General features: G+C 38.0%; 1 protein-coding gene across 1 annotated transcript in view; it reads left to right on the forward strand.

The window, feature by feature from the left end:
* The window catches only part of IPO11 (importin 11), a 212,939-nt gene that overhangs the window by 35,744 nt on the left and 157,917 nt on the right, over positions 1–19,278 (forward strand). Inside the window, exons 4-5 of the mRNA XM_075541076.1 lie at positions 8,564–8,636; positions 10,027–10,230. Of these exons, the coding sequence (XP_075397191.1) occupies positions 8,564–8,636; positions 10,027–10,230 (277 nt within the window). The remainder of the gene's footprint in view (positions 1–8,563; positions 8,637–10,026; positions 10,231–19,278) is intronic.

The raw sequence follows: 19,278 nt of genomic DNA on the forward strand, positions 1-19,278 counted from the left end.
AGAGTTGTACTATCACTACCATAGTCAATTTCAGAACATGTTTTCATCATGCTCCATTTCCTCAAACCTCCTCTGCCATTCTGACAGGTAAATTATTAATCCACTTACTTTATCAACTTCACTACTCTGGATTTCATACACAGAAAATAACACAAAAAGGAAGCAAACAAAAAATCCCCTCTAATAATAAGGATTAGGCAAAACAGAAAAATCTCAATAGAAAAGAAAGCAAATATTAAATACCAAAACTTTAAAATGGGTCACAAGGGAGATCAAATGATGATACTACATTTTAACCTGACTACATCTGCCACACTTGACTTCACAGTGCTCTCTGTCTGATAGCCAGGCTAGTCACACCCTGGACTACGGTCAGAGGGCATTCCCTGGAGGCTTACTCCATGTGGGGACCTTGCAAATTAATTTTGGGCCTCTACTTTGGTGGAATCTATGACTTTCTGATAATATAAGCTCTGATACCATTTCCTCCTTTGAATTTGAATTATTTTCACATAAATAATTAGAAACAGGAACTTTGTTAAATTTAAAAAGTTAAGGGAGAGACTATATAGTATTTTTGTCATTGTTCCTAGGGACCATCAAATTGGTTCCAACTCATAGTGACCCTGTGTACAAGGAGTAAGACTGCCTGATTGAGCACCATCCTCACAATTGCTATGCCTGAGTTAATTGTAGCCACCATGTCAACCCCTGTTGTGAAGAGCCTTCCACTTTTCCCCCCTGACCCTCCACTGTATCAACTATGTCCTTTTCCTTTGATATGGGCTTGCTTCTAAGGAGTATGTTGGCTGTACTTACTCTGAGACTTGTTTGTTCTCTTAGCAGTTTATTGTGTGGATTTTGACTCCACAGTGCTCCAATATTGGATTTCTGAGGCTGTATGTTTTAAAGGAGCAGACAGCCTGATCTTTCTCCTGAGAGGCAGCTGGTGTTTTTGAACCACTGACCTTATAAGTTGGCAGTCCAGTGTTTGCCTGACATTTCCACCATGGTAGTCCATAGTGCTTTGTATTTTTGTACCAACACCCCAATTCACATGTGCTCTGCCTTCTTCATTGTTCAGCTTTCACATGCAGATGAGGAAATACAAAATACCATAGGTATTTCGAGCAATGGTCAAACCCTAAGCAATGATCAAATTGAGCTTAGGTCAAACCCACCTCCTTGTTTTGCAGGAGATTTGCCCAGCAGATTGCTGCTGCTTTGAGTGTTGATTGTGGATTCAAGTAAAATGAAATCGCTCATCACTTCAATCTCTTCGCAGTTTATCATGATGTTGTTTATTCAGCCAGGTGTAAGGATTTTTGTTTTCTTTTTGTTGAGATGTAATCCGTACTGAAAGGCAGTCTTTGCTCTTCATCTGTAGGTGCCTCAGGTCCTCCTTACTTTGGGCATACAAGTTTATGTCATCTACATATTCCAGGTTATTATGAGCCTTCTTCCAGTTCTGGTGCCACATTCTTTTTCATATAATTCTGCTTCTTGGATTGTTCATTCAACATACAGATTTAATAAGTGTGATGAAAGAATACAATCGTGATACTTTTCCTGTTTTTAACCCATGCAATATTCTTCTGTTCTGTTTGCAAGACTGCCCTGCTGTGGGCAGGTTCTATATGAACACAATTAAATGTTTTGGAATTTCCTCTACAAAAAGTAGCCTGATTTACACCCTCTACTAAGGTCAAGTGTCGATCCCATCCTATTCCTGTCTGTTAGTAGGGAATGCCCTCTAAAATGGGACTTTTAAGCCACAGGCATATAAAGTTCAGAGCTATAATATGCCATATAAGGAGTTATGGATAGAAGGGCTGTATTGACTGACTGTATATAACTCAGGTGATCTTCTAAATTTTACTTGTGTGTGCTAATAATACCATTCACTAAATCTGTGCATTCTCTTGGGTCACTGTATTTGCAGTGGGCACAATTAGGACTCTCGCAGTTAGCTTGGCCTCTGTCTGCCATATTTCTTAGTGTAGACTAGTGAGTGCTTCCAGTGCTTTAATTGTTTATGGAAACATTTTAATTGATATGCCACCAATTCCTGGAGCCTTGTATTTTGCTACAGCAGTCAGCACAGGTTGTACTTCTTCAGTATTGTTGTTGCTTAGTCATATGCTACCTCTTCAAATGTTGACTGTTGACCAGTTCTTTTTGATACAGTGACAGTATCCTTTTCATCCTCCTTTGATGTGTTCTGCATTGCTCAATATGTTTGCCCATAGAATCCATCAATATTCCATCTCAAGGCTTAAATTTTTTCTTCACTTCTTTTAGTTGAGAAATAATGAGTGTGTTCTTTCTTTTTGTCTAACTCTAGGTCTTTGTACATTTCATCTACACTCTCTCCAGCTGACTTTTGAAATTTTATAATCTTTGTTTTTGCATCATTATTTTATCAGTTAGTTTAGCTACTCTACGGTCAAGAGCAAGTGTTAGAGTGCCTTCTGACATCACTTTATTCTTTTCTTTCTTTCCTGTCTTTTTAATTAACCGTTGATTTTTCACGTGTGGTATTATGGATGTTATCCCACAACTCAGCAGGTTTTTGGTGATTAGTTTTCAGTAAAGTAAATCTGTAATGGGGAAGGTCTCAATTCAAGTGGAATGTACACAGTCATATTTGGATTCATTTTAATGGTCTTGTTTTATTTTATCCCCCCAACTGTTTTATTGAGATACGATTCACATACACTTCCATAGTTCAGTTGTATGAGAACGAGTTGTATATACATCACCACTGTCAGTTCTAGGGATCCTCCCCCTTCCCATATTTGTTATTTGTTCCCCGATTCTTCTCAACTCTCCCATCCCCAAAAAGCTATTAGATTAATTATTGTCTGTATATGTCTATCCCTTCTGTGTTTTACAAACTGGGATACATACTCTCCCCCCCCCCCAAAAAAGAAAGAGCAAACGCAATTTTATTTTTAAAAAAAGAAGAAAAGACTACAGGCAATATTAAGATAAGCCAGAGGGAACAGTTCTGCCGAGAAATAAGCAAGAACTATTTAGTTTAGGTCAAATCCAGGTTGGGTTGAGAGGGAGATCAAATGACCAGGTATCATATTATCGTCTATCCACCACAGTCAAGTTTAAAATAATGTATGTCTGACAGCAGACTATTTGCAACAACTATGGTTAGAGGGAATCTTCCAGAGGCTTACTCTGCTTAGGTACTCTGCAGATTATGGTTTGGGCTCCCACTGCCATCCATAGCCTTCTACAAATTGGTTCACAATTTAAGCTCTGATACCTTTCCCTCTTTTGTGTTTGGATTTTGTTATTTGTCATCTTTGGATCACACAGACAGATGTGCTTCTTCAGTGTGGACTTAGTTGATGCCTTACTTAGATGACTGCTTATTTGAATACAAGCTGTTAGCACCCCAGATGCTATTCTTTCTCATAGCCAGCACTATCTGCTTTCTTCACCACAGTTTGCTATAGCACCCATATCTTCAGTGATCCCTTCATGAAGGTGAGTATTCAATAAGCCCCAGTTGTACGAACTAAATGTTCTTGGATTGGGGTTAGAATTAAGGGGGAGCCCAGAATCCATTCACCGTCCGCAGATTATGCATGACTCTGGTTCCTTTAGAGGTCTCATCATTTTATTACAAAGAACATTATTGACCCCCTGGGGTATAAGGCATAGTATTTAACATACTCATTGAGTAAAGGAGGTTATGAAAAATAGCACAGCACCCAACTGCAATCCATGAGTTGTTTGTACAGATAGAATTCTTAAATGATGGAGCTCTGTTTACATTGACCTTGGCGGTTGGTGCTAGGGCAAAATTTCCAGTAACCTTCCTTTACAGGCGTTGCTTTCAATTTGCTTCAGCTTCATTCTGAACTTGCATATGAGCACGTGGTGGTCTGCTCCCCAGTCAACTCCTGGCCTTGCTTTGGCTGATAACACTGTGTTTCTCTAGCTATCTTTTCAGACAGTGCGATCAGTTTGATTCCTGTGTGTTCCATCTGGTGAGGTTCATGTGTACAGCTACCATTTATGCTGTTGAAGTGGTATTTGCAATGAAGAAGGTGTTGGACTTGCAAGTGTCTGCCCTGAGATCGCCTTTGTTCCTTTGTCCTTAATTTTCAACTTTTAACCACTGTCTGTTCCTGTTGTTTCCAACTTCAACATTCCAAACTCCAGTAATTATTAATGCATCCTGAGTGTGTGCTTGGTCAGTTTCAGACTGAAGAAATTGATAGAATACTTCTTGAATAATGTTAGTGGTTGGTGTATAAACAGGAGTAACAGCTATGGTAATGGATATTCCTTGCAGGCAGGTAGCTATTATATATCACAAATAGCATTATATTTCAATATAGTAGTAGGTAATTAAATCTCAAACTGTTATCTTCCTATATGCTTGCCCTTGAATAATATAGGGGTTAGGGAAACTGACCTCCTTTGCAATTGAGCATCCACTTGTAATTTACAGTTAGTTCTTGAACAACATGGGCTGAAATCGTAGATGGCTACTTAGGCAGAATTTTTTCTTCTTTTGCTAGTGTGAGCTCAAAGTGTTGTAACTGCTTAAACTGTTACATGACACTAATTAACTTCAGACGTGCAGTTCCTCAGATAACGTTTAGCATCACAGGTGATTTAAGGCACCACTTGGTAGCACTTCTGCTCGCTGAGATAGCAACAGTTAAAAGTGTGGTATGTTAAGTTGGCCTGTGCAGTTCAGATCATTGTTAAGGCCCAGCTACATATTGAAGTAAAATCTAGAAAGCACTTAGAAAGTGGGCCAAGGATTGAACAGTCATTTAGCTTTTTATTACCTATATTCAATACATTAAAAATAAATCCTCTTAAAAGCTTTCTCATTTAAATTCCATCCTATATAGCTCCTACTTCCTACTCTGAACAGTTTTCAGAGCTGAGAACCAACCAACTTGTATATCATTGGTATGTGCATTGCAATGCAACTTCAGATGCATTCTAATTAATTATCAATGATCTAGTTTTCACTTGATATTATTGTGAATTCATTTCGGTGATAGTATATGCATAAAATTAAAGGTGAAATATTAACTATTGTTGGATAATCGCTAAATGTATGCTAAAAGCAAGGCTAAAGAATTAGTTTTATTTAATATGTGTTATTGTTAGGTTCCTTCAAGTTGGCTGCAACCCTGTTCACAACAGAACGAAATACTGACACTGCATGGTCCTGTGCCATCCTCACAATTATTCCTGTGCCCAAGCTCATTGATGTAGCCACTGTGACAATCCATCTTATAGAGGGCCTTTCCCTTTTTTACTGCCTTTTCACTGTACCAAACACGCTGGTCTGTCCTGATGAATGGCAGTGATTTTTGGGGGGAATCCACAAACATTCCAAGCAGTGCAGTTGGCTGTCATCTTTGAGCTGGCAAACATCTTTGAGCAGGGCAGCAACCTTTTGAAGCCTTGCTTTAGTGCTGCTACCTAAGTTTGTTCTCACCGTGAAACAATTGCACCAACCGCTGCTGGCAAAAAGGCCTTCCCCACAATCACCTTCACTTGCTGCGTGTGCAACTTTTAAATCACTGAAGAAACTTGGATCGTCCCAGATGCCAGGATGGCACAGGGCCGGGCTATGTTGGGTTACGTCGTCCATAGGGCACTGTGAGTTGGCTCTAACTTGAGGCACCTTCCCACAGCAGTAGTTACATTTCAGCTTTGACTCTGATCAAGAATGAACCCTCTACATGTATGACATGTCACTTTTAAGTTTAGTACCTTTACTTTTGCCCAGCTCTGCCATACTCCATTTTCAGGATAATGTAAGTTAGGGTTTTAAATACAGATTATTGTTATTATAATAGTTCATATACTATATATTTTCCATTAGTCATAATATTTTGTCATTTAACTTCAATATTTTCTAACAGCTTTAATGAAATATTCATATTTTAGATAATTTTATTAAACATTTACTCAATGTTTTTAAAATATATTCACAGCATTGTACAGCCAGTGCTACAAAAATTTTTGTAATATTTTTATCATTCACAAAGCAATCTTGTGCCCATCAGTCACTCCCCCTTTTCATTCCACTTTCCTCATACCTAGGAAACTGTTACTTCCTGTTGCAGTAAGACTTCATGTTCTGGTTATTTTTATAGGAATGGAATCATGCATCCAGTAGGGTCTTTTGTGTCTGGCTTGAATTTCTTATTGACAAATACTTTAATGGGATATGTATGGTTTTAGTACAGCTTATTTTCTCACTTTCTGATACCTTGGTCTTTCAATATCTAAAGCCTGAGTTATTTTTAAATGTTTGTCTTGGTTACCCAGTGCTGCTGGAACAGAAGCACTAAAACGATAGGTTTTAAAGACCGAAGTTTAATTTTTCATAGTTCCAGAGGCTGGGAGTACAACTCAGGATCTTGGCCATGTTGAGTCATTTTGTGATCCTCTTGGTTTCCAGTGTTTATTAGCAACTCTATAGCTAGAATTATAAAATTATAAACCCTTATAAAATTAACGGTTTCAAATGGAAAATTTAAATGATATACTCATTAAAATTTAATAAATTTATTTAAAATGTACACCAAAGTCAGAATGTATAAAAGCGATACAGGGAATATTCTACGTCTGTGACATAGTGGTTTTTGTGTTGGCCTGCTAACCGCAAGGTCAGAACTTAAAAAATACCGGCTGGTCTGTGGTAGAAAGACGAGATTTTCTATACCTATTAAGAGTTACAGTTTTAGAAACCCAGTGGGGCAGTTGTACCCTTTCCTGTAAGCTTGTTATGAGTCAGAAGTGACTTGATGGCAGTGAGTTTAGTAGAATTTGATGCTCCAGCTGTGTATAGTTTTTCTTTCTCTTTCACAGTCAAAATTATTAGCATTTTGGGTATACTTTTTTAGGGATCTAAAATGAGAGACTTAAAAAAATAAAAAGAAATTTTATTATTTTTAATACTTATTTATAGTTTTATCCGAACATTTCCTTCTCGTCATTGTTGTCAGCTCCCCATGCCCCCCTTTCTTCCCCTGCCCTACCCCTAGGCAATCATCAATCCAGTTACTGTCTCTCTGTCTACCTATTCTGGATTTTATATGTAATACAAAACACAAACAGGAAGCAAACAAGCAGAGAAAAACCCAACAACAATGGTTAGACACAACACAGAAAAACCTCAGAAAGGAAGCAGAAAATACTAAAAAGTGGAAGAACTTTTGAATGGGTCCAAGGGAGATCAGGTGATAAGCAGTTACATTTTAACCTAAGGACAGTTGCCATAATCAACCTCCTTGTTCTCTGTCTCATAGCAGTGCCTTTCATCTATCTGGACGATGGTCAGAGGGGATTCCCTGCAGGCTTACTCCATGTGGGGAGTCTTGGGAATGGATTTGGACTCTCCATATCACCCAGGCCTTCTACCAACCAGATGTTAACAATTTAATCTCTGATACCACTGCCTCCTTCACATTTGGATTTTATTATTTACCATCCTTGGATGACACAGACTAGTGTGCCTCTTTCATGTGGACTTAGTTGATGCCCCACTTAGATAGCTGCTTATTCAAAGACAAGCCTTTAAGATTCTAGACCCTGTTCTTTCTGATAGCCAGGCTGTTTTCACCACGCTTTGGTAAAGCACCCATATCTTCAGTGATCTGTTCATGAGGCTGAGCATCAAGTAAGACCATGTCATAATTAATTGTTCAAAGATTGGGATTAGATTTAAGTGCATGCTCTAACTCCATATATCTATGGCTCATTGTTTAGAGATATTATTTTATGATAGAGAACATTATAAATCTTCCTCATAGATTGAACCTTGTTGGCAATACAAGTCTGCACAACCTGCTCCATGGGGCAAGATGATGCTCTTTACTCCTTTAAAGATTTACAGCCTTGAAAACTATATAGGGTCACTATGAGTGTTTTGATTCCCTCCCTAAGAATAATCTCAAATTTTATGAATAATGTAAATGGAAAAGGAATATTTACTCACATCCTCTTCTCACTTGTCCACGTGGCTAGATGACAAAGACCAGGTTGTTTCAAGAAATTGAATTATGTGAAAATGGAGGCTGGGAAAAAAAATGGAGGCTGATCACATCATTAGCTCACTGTCAAATTACATGACTACATAATTGCCACAGAGAACACACATGCCCACAACTAGTATTGTTCTCACCTTGTTCCTAGCCATTTGTAAGATGTTTGCTGTTAATGTACAGGATAGTTGGATAAGATTTTTACAATTGTACTACTATTGCATTCTGCATATTGTAAATGTGGAAGGTTGGCTAAGGATAGCAAGGTGTAGGTATACTTCTTTTTTACCTTAATTAATTTTTTGTAGCTACTTATATTTTTGCATCAGTAAAAATGGACATCAAAATGCTTTATTCATTTCTCTTGATTTGCTTTTTATTGCTTACTGTACTGTGCTTAATGTTTGTGAAGGAATGATAGGAACCAGGAGCATTTGAGACGTTTTATTGGTGAAGTCAGTGTTCACCTGCATGCATCGTTAGGCAACATCTTGCAGCATCATAAGTATCTTTTGCAGTGCTCTCACAGAGGAGGAGAAGTCTACATTGCGTGCAGGCCTCATCACCAACTTCAACGAGCCAATTAACCAGGTTAGTGCGAAGATGAATGCTAATTCTTCATCTTTGACGTTTTGCTTCTTTCCCAATTATATTTTATTTCTTGGTTGACAATAAAATCTTCATACACAGAGTTCATTTGTGTTGTTTATATGCACATACACCTCCACTCTCAGTTGGATTTTTAATTTTGAGATTCATTTGTAGACAAAGAATTTCAGGTAGATTTGACTTACATATGATTTAAAACTCAGGCATCATTTTATAGTATACTATTGTTAAATTTTCAAATTTGGAACTAGATTTAGAGCACATCTCTGACATACATGTGGGGGCTTTAAAAAGTTTGTGGACAGATTCCATTATCTTTATATTAGAGTTTGCTTGTACTTTTTGACGTCTTCCCCTCATACTTGCAGTCTCATTGCAGATAGATTAATTTTAATGATTTATATTAATATTAAAAATGAAGACTGTCAGGTTTTTGCCGGTTTCTTGGATCCATCACTTTTTAAATTCCCAGGACCCTTTGGGGATAGGTAAAGGTACTGAAGTTTATTATTAGTGAGCTTTTTCTTAATAAAATAATTTTATTCTTTGTGTACCAAAATTATTAAATTTGTTGACGTTAAAGCTGTATGTTATGCTTGATTGCTTTTACTTGTGTCTCAAACACTGCATTTGGTGATGCTCCTCAGTTTTATCTTGACTTCTTTAACTTATATCACGTCTCTGCTCTGCAAGACCTGGACAAAGTTAAGCAGGATAATGAATGGGGCGGAATGGAGTTAGTCCCATTGGAGGCGCAGATGGTAGGGAGAATTTGGGTCACTGTGGTTAAGCCATTGTTCAGTTATGTCAACGAGCATTTGGGAGACACTGATTTCTAGATATATCAATATTTAGATCATAACATTCCATGCTAATTTCCAGTCTTAGATCAGTAGTTTGCAAAAGTTTATGGTCTCAGGGCCATCTTATATTGTTAAAATCAAAGACCACAAAAGGTATTCATTTTTACTGGATTAGCAGCTAGAGAAATTAAAAAAATATTTCCAGTTCATTTAGTAAAAAAATTGCTAGCATAACTTTTAAAAGTGAAAAAAATAGCTATTTCCCCAGATGGTTAAAATTAATGAGAGGAGTGCAATTGCTTTATATTGTTGCATCTCTTTATTTTGCTGTATTGGGTTGATTTAAGTAATATAAGGAAACTATAGCTTTACATCAAAAGGATTGTGGGCCCCTCTCAAGTCATGGCCTACACTGAGAACCACTGTCTTAAGTAATTGTTTAGTGTAATTCATTTCTTTTGGTCATGTGTGCAACCAATAGAAAACAATGTTTTTAGCTGTGAATGCATTCTCTCTCCATTGCCTTTATTCTATACTTTCAGTTCTGATGACTACTATCTTCCTTCTAGATTGCAACTCAGATCGCAGTGCTCATTGCCAAAGTTGCTAGATTGGATTGCCCTAGACAGTGGCCTGAACTGATTCCCACTCTCATAGAGTCTGTGAAAGTCCAGGACGACCTTCGACAGCACCGAGCACTGCTTACCTTCTATCACGTTACCAAGACTTTGGCATCCAAGCGCCTGGCTGCTGATAGGAAGTTGTTTTATGATGTAAGTGGTTTAATGTAGTTTTGATTATGAAAGCTGTAAGAATGACTACATTTTCCTTAAGGTTTATGTTTTATCGAAAAACTATAAATTCCATATATATATGGAATTATATATCCTGTATTTTCCTATTCCTGACTTTCCTTCCTATGCTCTGTTTCTGTTGTCTAGGCCTGTGGGTCGCAACCCCTTTGGGAGTCGAAGGACCCTTTCACGGGTTGCCCTAGTCATAACAGCAGCAAAATTACAGTTAGGAAGGAGCAGCAAAAATCATTTTATGGTTGGGGGGGTCACCACAACATGAGGAATTATATTAATGGGTCGCAGCTTTAGGAAGGTTGAGAACCACTTGTTTAGACAAATAGAGACCAGTTGTACATTAGATCACCATTTGCCAACTAATTCTAGGCACCACACATTAGACTAGGGTGGAGAAGTGGATGTCTCATGAAACCATGACCCTAAACTTCCAAGCTTAGAAGTTTTTGATTATACATAAGCAGCCTGAGCAGTTGCTCTTTGTGAAAAACATCTATCACATAACTCTTGCCACTTTAACATTTTACAAGGACGTAGCTTATTGACAGCAATTCCAGTAATAAGCTGTGTAACCCTGCCCATAACTGTGTAACCCTGCCCATCACCGTTAACTCCCATTTTTAACCTTCCTTGTTGTGCTCATGGTAATCACTAGTAAACTTAGCCCTTTAAACCTTTACTTTTTTCTTGTCTTTTTATAAAATGAGGTTATACAACAATCCTTCTTTAGTGGCTAATGTATTTTATTCTGCATTTTGTGTATCCATTCATCAACTGATGGGTATTTATGGTGTTTCTTTGTACTGTCGTGAATAGCGCCAGAATGAACACTGATGTCTAGGTCTCCGTGTGATTCTTTGTTTTTAAGTCAATGTGTTTGTTCTTAGTGGAATTTCTGGGTCATACAGTAGTTGTAGGTATTTTGAAGAATTGCCACACTGGTTTCTACAAAGACCATATCGCTTTGCATTTCAATTAGTAATGGGTAAAGTTTCAAATTTCCTCACATCCTTGTCTACATGTATTATTTTCTATTTTAAAAATCTTCATTATCCTAATGGGAGTGAAATGGAGTGTTATTATAGTTTTGATTTTCAGCTCCTTGGTGGCTATTGGTGCTCAGTGTCTTTTCATGTCTGGCAGCCATTTGAATGTCCTTTTAGATGAAATATGTATTCAAGTTCTTTGCCTATTTTATGGTTGTATTATTTGTCATTTTGTTGTTAAGTTGAAGTTTTAGGTGCATTTTGGTTATTATATTAGACTTGTTAAAAATATAGTTTGGGAAGATGTCTTCTCAGTCAATAGTCTATATTTTATGGTTAAGGTTTTTGATGAACAAAATTATAAAATTAGGTCTCATTTATTTTGTCTTTTGCTATCTGTATTTTAGCACAGATAATAGGTATTTGATAAATCCACTATTAAAAGGTAGACCTGGCAGTATTGCCTATTCTTTTTCCCCAAGAAAAATAGATATAATCTATTTTGAATATGTTTTTGTGTATGGTGTGAGGCATGCAACTTGTTTCATTTTCTGCATGCAGAAAAATCTACCTATTGAAGAGACAACTCTCCCTGTTGAATTAGTACTCTGGTTGACAGTCATTTGACTGGAGGAACAAGTGGTGCTCTGCTACCACTCCCAGTTGTTCTGAAGATGATCATATTAGCAGGCCTGGAAAGAATGGGGGAACTGTGGGACAAATTCAGAATGCTGAAAGAGACTAGGCTTACTGGTGGGGTTGAGACTGGTAGAAATCCCAAACTATGGCCCTTAGTTAACCTTCAGATCTGACACTGGACGCACCTCTATGTTAGTGTAGTTAACTGTTTAAGATCGAAAAGGCAGCCTGTACCCAACAACAAAGTTCAAAGAGTTAAGAAAGGAATGGGTATCGAAATATAGAGCATCTGGGATCTTAAAGGCTTGAAGGTAAACAAGCGACCATGTAGCTCAGAAGCAACAAAAGCCACATGGAAGAAGCACACCAGTCTGTGTGATCATGAGGTGTCGAAGGGATCAGGCAGGTATCAGGCATCATCAGAACAGAAAATCATATCATTGTCAATGAGGAGGAATGCGGAGGGGAGACCCAAAGCCCATCTGTAGGAAATTGGACATCCCCTTACAGAAGGGAAGGGTTGTGGGGAAGAGACAAGCCAGTCAGGGTGCTGCGTAGCAATGATGAAACATACAACTTTCCTCTAATTCCTAAATGCTTCCTCCCCCCCCCCCGCTCCCCCCTTATCATGATCCCGATTCTACCTTACAAATCCGGCTAGACCAGAGGATGTACACTGGTACAGATAGCAACTGGAAACACAGGGAATCCAGGGCAGATGATCACTTCAGGACCAGTGGTGAGAGTGGCGATACCGGGAGGGTGGGTTGGAAATGGGGAACTGATTACAAGGATCTACACATAACCTCCTCCCTAGGGGATGGACAACAGAAAAGTGGGTGAAGGCAGACGTCAGAGAAGACAAAATAATAATTTATAAATTATCAAGGGTTCATAGGGTGGGGGATGTCGGGGAGAGGGGAAAAAATGAGGACCTGATGCCAGGGGCTTAAGTGGAGAGCAAATGTTTTGAGAACGATGAGGGCAATGAATGTACAAATGTGCTTTGCACAATTGATGTATGTATGGATTGTAATAAAAGTTGTATGAGCCCCTAATAAAATAATTTTAAAAGAAGACCAAAAAAAAAAAGAATGGGAACAGGAAACAAGTGGGATAAGTGAAGGTATATTGAGATTGCAATGGATGAGTTGCGTCAAAATGTGTATGAATTGTTGAGTGTAAAACTAATTGTCTACTCTGTAGACCTTCATCTAATTCATTTTTCCTTTAAAAAAAGCTTAACAGGAGGAAATGTTTTAAAGTAACCTGTTCAAAGCCTATTACTACTGAACATATGAGGGATGTATGATGCTTTTTAATAACAAATGAGTGCATTAAGATATATTAATTACTATGTTAAAGATGTTTTAGTATATCCGGAAGTGTTTTTTAATGCCTTTTACGCAGATGTATGCTAAATACCAAGATAGACTTTTGAATAGCTGGAATTAGTTATTAAGTGTATCTAACTGTTCCAACTTACATATTTGACTTAAAGACAGATTTAGGAATGGAACTTACTGGTATTGTGGAGACTGGCTATATTGATACTTAACAATTTTAAGTCTTCTAGTCTTTGATCATTGACTTCTTTCTATTTGTCTTAATTGTTCAAAAGTATTACCGTATATACTTGTGCATAAGCTGAGTTTTTCAGCACATTTTTAATGCAGTTTTTGTGGTAAAATTAGGCGCTTTCAGGTGCCTTCGCTGATACTCGGGTCGGCTTATACTTGAGTATATATGGTATATAGTTTTCAATGTGAAAGTTCTCTGTTTTTATTGAGAATAAAATCCTTCCTTGGCTTTTTATATTAGTAGTTTTATAGAATATTTGTCTTTTGTGCTTGACTAATTTTTGTAAGCATAAGGTCCTTCAGGTTCATCCATGTTATGAGTGTTTTGTGGATTCATCATTCTTGTAACATGCATAGTATTCCATTGTTTGTATGTACTATAGTTTATCCATTCTGTTATTGATGGGGGTATAGGTTTTCCCATCTGCTATTGTGACTAGCGCAGTGATAAATATTGGTGTGTGTACATTTATTTCCTCCCTCCCTCCCTCCCTCCCTCCCTCCATGGCTCCTATTTCTCTAGAATAGATACACCCAGTAGAAGCATGCTAGCTCGTATCTAATTCCAACGGTTTGAGGATGCACTGTACAGTTTTCCACCTTGGTTGTACCAGTTTACAGTTCTATCAGCAGTATGGGAGTTCTAATCTCTCCACACCTTGGCTAGTATTTGTTGTTTAATGTTATTTTCTTTTTTCTCTTCCAGCTTTTGCTGTTATTGCTGGAGGAGTCTTGGTTGTGTATTGATTACTCATTGGGCTGTGATCTGAAAGGTCACCAGTTTGAAATCACCAGCCGCTCTGCAGGAGAAAGATAGGGCCTTTCTACTCCCATAACAGTTGCAGTCAAAGAAACTCATGGGGACACTTCCACCATGTTCTATAGGGATGCTGTGAGTTGGCATTAGTTGCTTGTAGTGAGTTTTTAAAAAAATTATTGCTGGGGTGGGATGATACCACATTGTTGGTTTGATCTACATCTCCTAATTGTTTTGATTGGGCACTTTTCTAAATACGTTTATTGACCTCATGTGTGGCTTCTTTTTAGAAGTGTCTGTCCATATCCTCTGACCATTTTAAACAATTGGATTATTTGTCTCTTTGTTTAGAGATAATTTCCTTGTCTGATAGATCATTGCCAAAGTTTTCCCCCAAGCCTGTGAGTTGTCTTGTTACTCTTTTGGTGAAATCTTTTGGTGCCCATAAGCATATAATGTGAGGGGTTGCCCGTTACCTGGTGTCTCCTTCTGTGCTTTCACTTACGCTTGTTAGTGGATGCCGTGCATTGGGACACCTAAGTTTGTCTTCAGTTTTTTCATTGATGATCTTTTGCATTCTGATTTTACATTTCGGTTTTTGGTCCAATTTCAGTTCCTTTTTGTATGTGGTATGAGATACGGGTTTCATTCTTCTGCCAATGGATAGCCGTTTTTGCCAGCATGGTAATGATTTAAGGCCCTATCTTCCCCATTTAATGTGATCAGCCCTTTGTTAGAGAGCAGCTATCTATTGATGGTGGATGCATTTACCTTGGGGTTCTCATCTTCTCTGCTGATCCATGTCGTTGTCGTGCTACCAGTACCAGGCTGTTTTGACTACTGTGGTTGTGTAGTAGGTTTTGAGATTGATTTGAGAGGCTACCTACTTTATTTTTCGTTAATAGTGCTTATTTGTGGTCTCTCTTCTTTCTGTGTAAATTTTTAATTCGTTTGTTCATCTTTTTAAAGATTGATTGGGATCTGGATTGGAATTGCATTGTATCTGTAATCACTTCAGGTAGTATTGATATTTTCACAATGCTAATGAACATGGTTGGCTCTTCTATTTAGGTAGGTCTCTGGTTTACTGTAGTAGTGTTTGCAGTTTTCTTTGGATAGATATCTTGTTTCTCCACTGAGATTTATTCCTTAGGATTCCATTTTTAAAGTCACTCATACAAATGGTGTTGTTTTCTTGATTTTATTTCCAGATTTTTAGTAGTAAAAGGAATCTGACTGAATTTTCTAAGTTGTCTATTATCTTGCCATTTTGCTGGAATTTTTAATAAATCCTAACAATTTTCTAGTTTAATCTTTAGAATTGTCTACATATGAAATCATATCATCTTAAAATAGAGTTTTATTTCTTGTCATATAGATAGGTTTAATTGTCCTTTCTTGCCTGATAACACTTGCTGGAACTTCCATCAAAATATTCAACAGGAGTGATAGGAGGCATCCTTCTCTGGTTCCTGTTTGAAGGGAAAAGCTCTCAGTTTCTTTCCGTAGAAAATAACTTTGGCCAACGGTTTTGTATATAAAACAAAATCAAACTGGCTGTCCTCAGTGTGGTTTCGACTCCTGGCAGTTAGCAGCCAAACAACGTGTACCTTTACCATTGGAACGCCTCTGGTTTGCTGCATATGTCCTTCATTAGGAACTTTGCTTTTATGTCCTAGTATGTTCAGTGTTTTTATCAGGATTGGATGTTGTATTTTGTTAAATGTCTTTTATGTATCAGTTGGTATGCTCATGTGGTTATTTTCCTTTGTTTTATTTCCCACACTGCCATCAATTCAGTTTAGTCTCACCGGATCCAATGTAGGGTTACCACGGCTGTGAATCTTTATGGGAGCAGATGGTCTCGATTTTCTCTTGTAGAGCTGCTGGTGCATTTGAACGGCCCACTTTCTCCTTCGCAGTTCAACATTTACTCGACACCACGCTCTAATTGTTTTATTTATTTAGTTGATTATGTTAATTGTTTTTCTAATGTTGAACTATCTGTGCACACCTGGTATGAATCTCTCTTGGTCATGTTTTATTATATTTATTTATTATTTTTGGCTACATCGTTGGGTTTTATTGCCTAGGATTTTGATGAGAATTTTTGCATTTCTGTTCCTGAGGGATGTCTATGAGGTTTTACTTTTTAATGATTTTTCTGCTTGGTGTTTTGCTTGGTCATGATTACTCTCACTTCGAAAACGAAGTTAGGGAGTTTTTTAGTACTCTGGAATAGTTTGAGTAAAATTAGTGTCACTTGTGTTGTGAATGTTTGAGAGAATTTGAAAGTGTAGCCCTTTTTTTGTTAAGGCGTTTTTTCATGACCTTACCAATTTTTTCTTTCGTTATGGGTTTGTGCAGATTTTCTATTTAAGCCTGTTAGTTTAGATAAGTAGTAGTTTTCTAAAAACGTGTCCATTTATTTTAGGTTTTCAGATTTGTTGATGTACAGTTCTTCATAGTATTCTGTTATTTTTTATTTGTGTATTTGTTCCTTCTCTTTATTCTTTATAAGATTTGCCAGTTGTTTGTTGGTTTTATTAATCCTGTCAGGGGACCAATTTCTTGATTTGAAAATTCTTCCTATTTTCTGTTCCATATGTCTCCTTTTAAATTTTCATTATTCTGGTGATTATAGGTCTATTTTGCTGCTCTTATTCTGATTATTGGGGCTGTTTGCTGCCCGCACCTCCCCCCCCCCCCCACACACAAACACTCCTCCTGGTGTGGGATTATTGTGACAATTCCCTTTTGAGCTCTGCCTTTGCTCTGTTCCAGTGGTATCAAGCATAGTAGTACATATGCTGCCATCAACATTTCCCAAACAATTTCTTTCTACTTGAGCCCTTGGTATCAACTCCTCTTTTTCCCCCTCCTACCCTTTTGAAATGTCGATCAATTATTTCTTATTATGCTTGGTTTTCTTGTGTGTGGCGTATTTCTTTTTCATGTAGTTCGACATAATAGGCCTAGCTGTCATCTTGCACCTATGTTAAGCATAGCGTTTATCATACTGAGCTGTATTATAGTTGATAGTTTATCTTAAATTCATAACTCTGAATTTCATGAGGAAAGACTAATTTTTATTGTTTATACCTGCTAGTTATCTCGGTTTCCTAGTGCTATTCTAACATAACTACTACAGGTGATAGATTTAAAGAACATAAATTTATATCTCCGAAAGTTTAGGAGGCTGGACATTTGAATCATAACTTTGGTCTTCAAGAAGGCTCTCTTTGTGTCCTCTCTGGTGGGAGAACCTTGTCTCAACTTCAGTAGCCTTATTGTTTCTTAGTTCCTTGCAGATCTTCTTGTGGCATTTGATACCCCCCAATTCATGCTTATATCCTTGTCTCATCTCTCTTCATAACTCGGAAGTACTCAGTGTAGGTCATAGAAGTAAATATTCTAGGCACCCCTATACTAGTGTGGCTTCATTAACACAGTAGAACATTTTATTTCCAGTCACGCTTATATTCTTAGTGTTAGAATTCTAACACAGAGTTTCAGTTTCAATCCAAATCCATAACTCATGTAGAAGTGTGCACACAGTGGTTGGTGTTTGTAGTGCAACAAATCACCTTTCCAGCTACAGTTTTGTAACTCCCACGGAATGAATTGGTAGGAATGTGCCAGTGAGATGTGTAGAACTCTCGCAAGGAATGGACAGTCTGCTAAATGCAAATAAGGTGCATGGAACCCACGTAGAGGTGAGACTGTGCAAACAAGGTATGTTGGTCAGTTTTCCCATTTGCTAGGTTTTGAAAGAGCCAGCCCAGAAGGCTGAAGGGGACCTCACTATCATGAAGAAGAGCTGAAAGTATCCTTGGGGCCTAGGGTTCCAGTGCTGAGAACCTTCTAGACCTAGGAGATGGATCGGTAATACTGGGGATGTAATTCTGAGAAGCAATGCGGAAGGCAGGAACATGGGGCTGGATGCAGTGGGATGGCAGTTCCTGGAGCATGATAGCATTGTGCCGTCGGGCACTTGGCTTCCTGTCAGTAGGAATGCTTCTGAGCACTTCTAAGCAGAGCCAATATAATAATGGTAACACTTGTTTGAGTATAGAAGATGCCAGGTCTGAAGAAGGCTGAGGCCAAGAATGAGGCTTGCCACCCTGTGGGCAAAGTGGAATAAGTTCAGAGAGATGGGAAGCAATCGTGATTGATGAATATATCCTGTCTTTGGTGTTGTCCGTTACTTATAAGTGGATCCTGATCCTGAATTGTAACCTGTTATTTTCCTAAAACCCCATCGTTGGTGATTATGTCTGTGAGTTTGGTTTGGCCATTGCAATGAATTAGTCAAACCCAGCAGAGAAATACAGTGCCATGGGAGGGACAGTTGGTGTATGAACTGATAAAGGTTGGAGAGTAGGGGTATACCTGACATCCATTGTATAGAAATTAACCTTGTCCTGATGCTGATCCAGAGTTTTCTTCTTTGGCATGTGAAGTTAGGAGACCCCTGGTGCCGCCATTTTACAGTGCCCAACTAGTTGCTGGGGACTATGTGACGATGTGGAGACTTGCTCTCAGGTGACTGCTACATTGCCACACTTGAGATAGAGAAAGCAGAAGGCTTTTGGAGAGATACAGAGCTAAAGCTATCTGGGGAGGAATTTCAGGTTAGCATTTTCATTTTGGAGTAGTTGAATCCAGAAGTATACAGTGTATATATAGTAGGGGCTAGGAAGACGGGCCTCCTAGAGCTTGGATAAAAGATGCGTAGTTTAAAGAGGTAGCCAATGTTAAAAGACATTATAAAGAGTAATTTTGTAGTTAATAAAGCTGTCTATTATTTTGGCAATCTAAAATGTAAAGAATCTTCCTTTTAATAATATGTCTCCTCTAATGCCTAGATAATCTTCAAGTTCCATCTTAATTTTCCACATAGAAAAATGTAAATGCCTAGTTACACTTGTTGCTATGGCAAAGTATTCTGCAGCATGCCCTGAAACTGCTACCTGCTGCTCAATGTGTTCCAACAATTTTTATTTCCGTTCCCCACTCCACATAGAAATAAATTAGGTTCTTTTCAAGG

The sequence above is a fragment of the Tenrec ecaudatus genome, chromosome 2 (genome assembly GCF_050624435.1).
Source record: "Tenrec ecaudatus isolate mTenEca1 chromosome 2, mTenEca1.hap1, whole genome shotgun sequence".
Classification (NCBI taxonomy): Eukaryota; Metazoa; Chordata; class Mammalia; order Afrosoricida; family Tenrecidae; genus Tenrec; species Tenrec ecaudatus.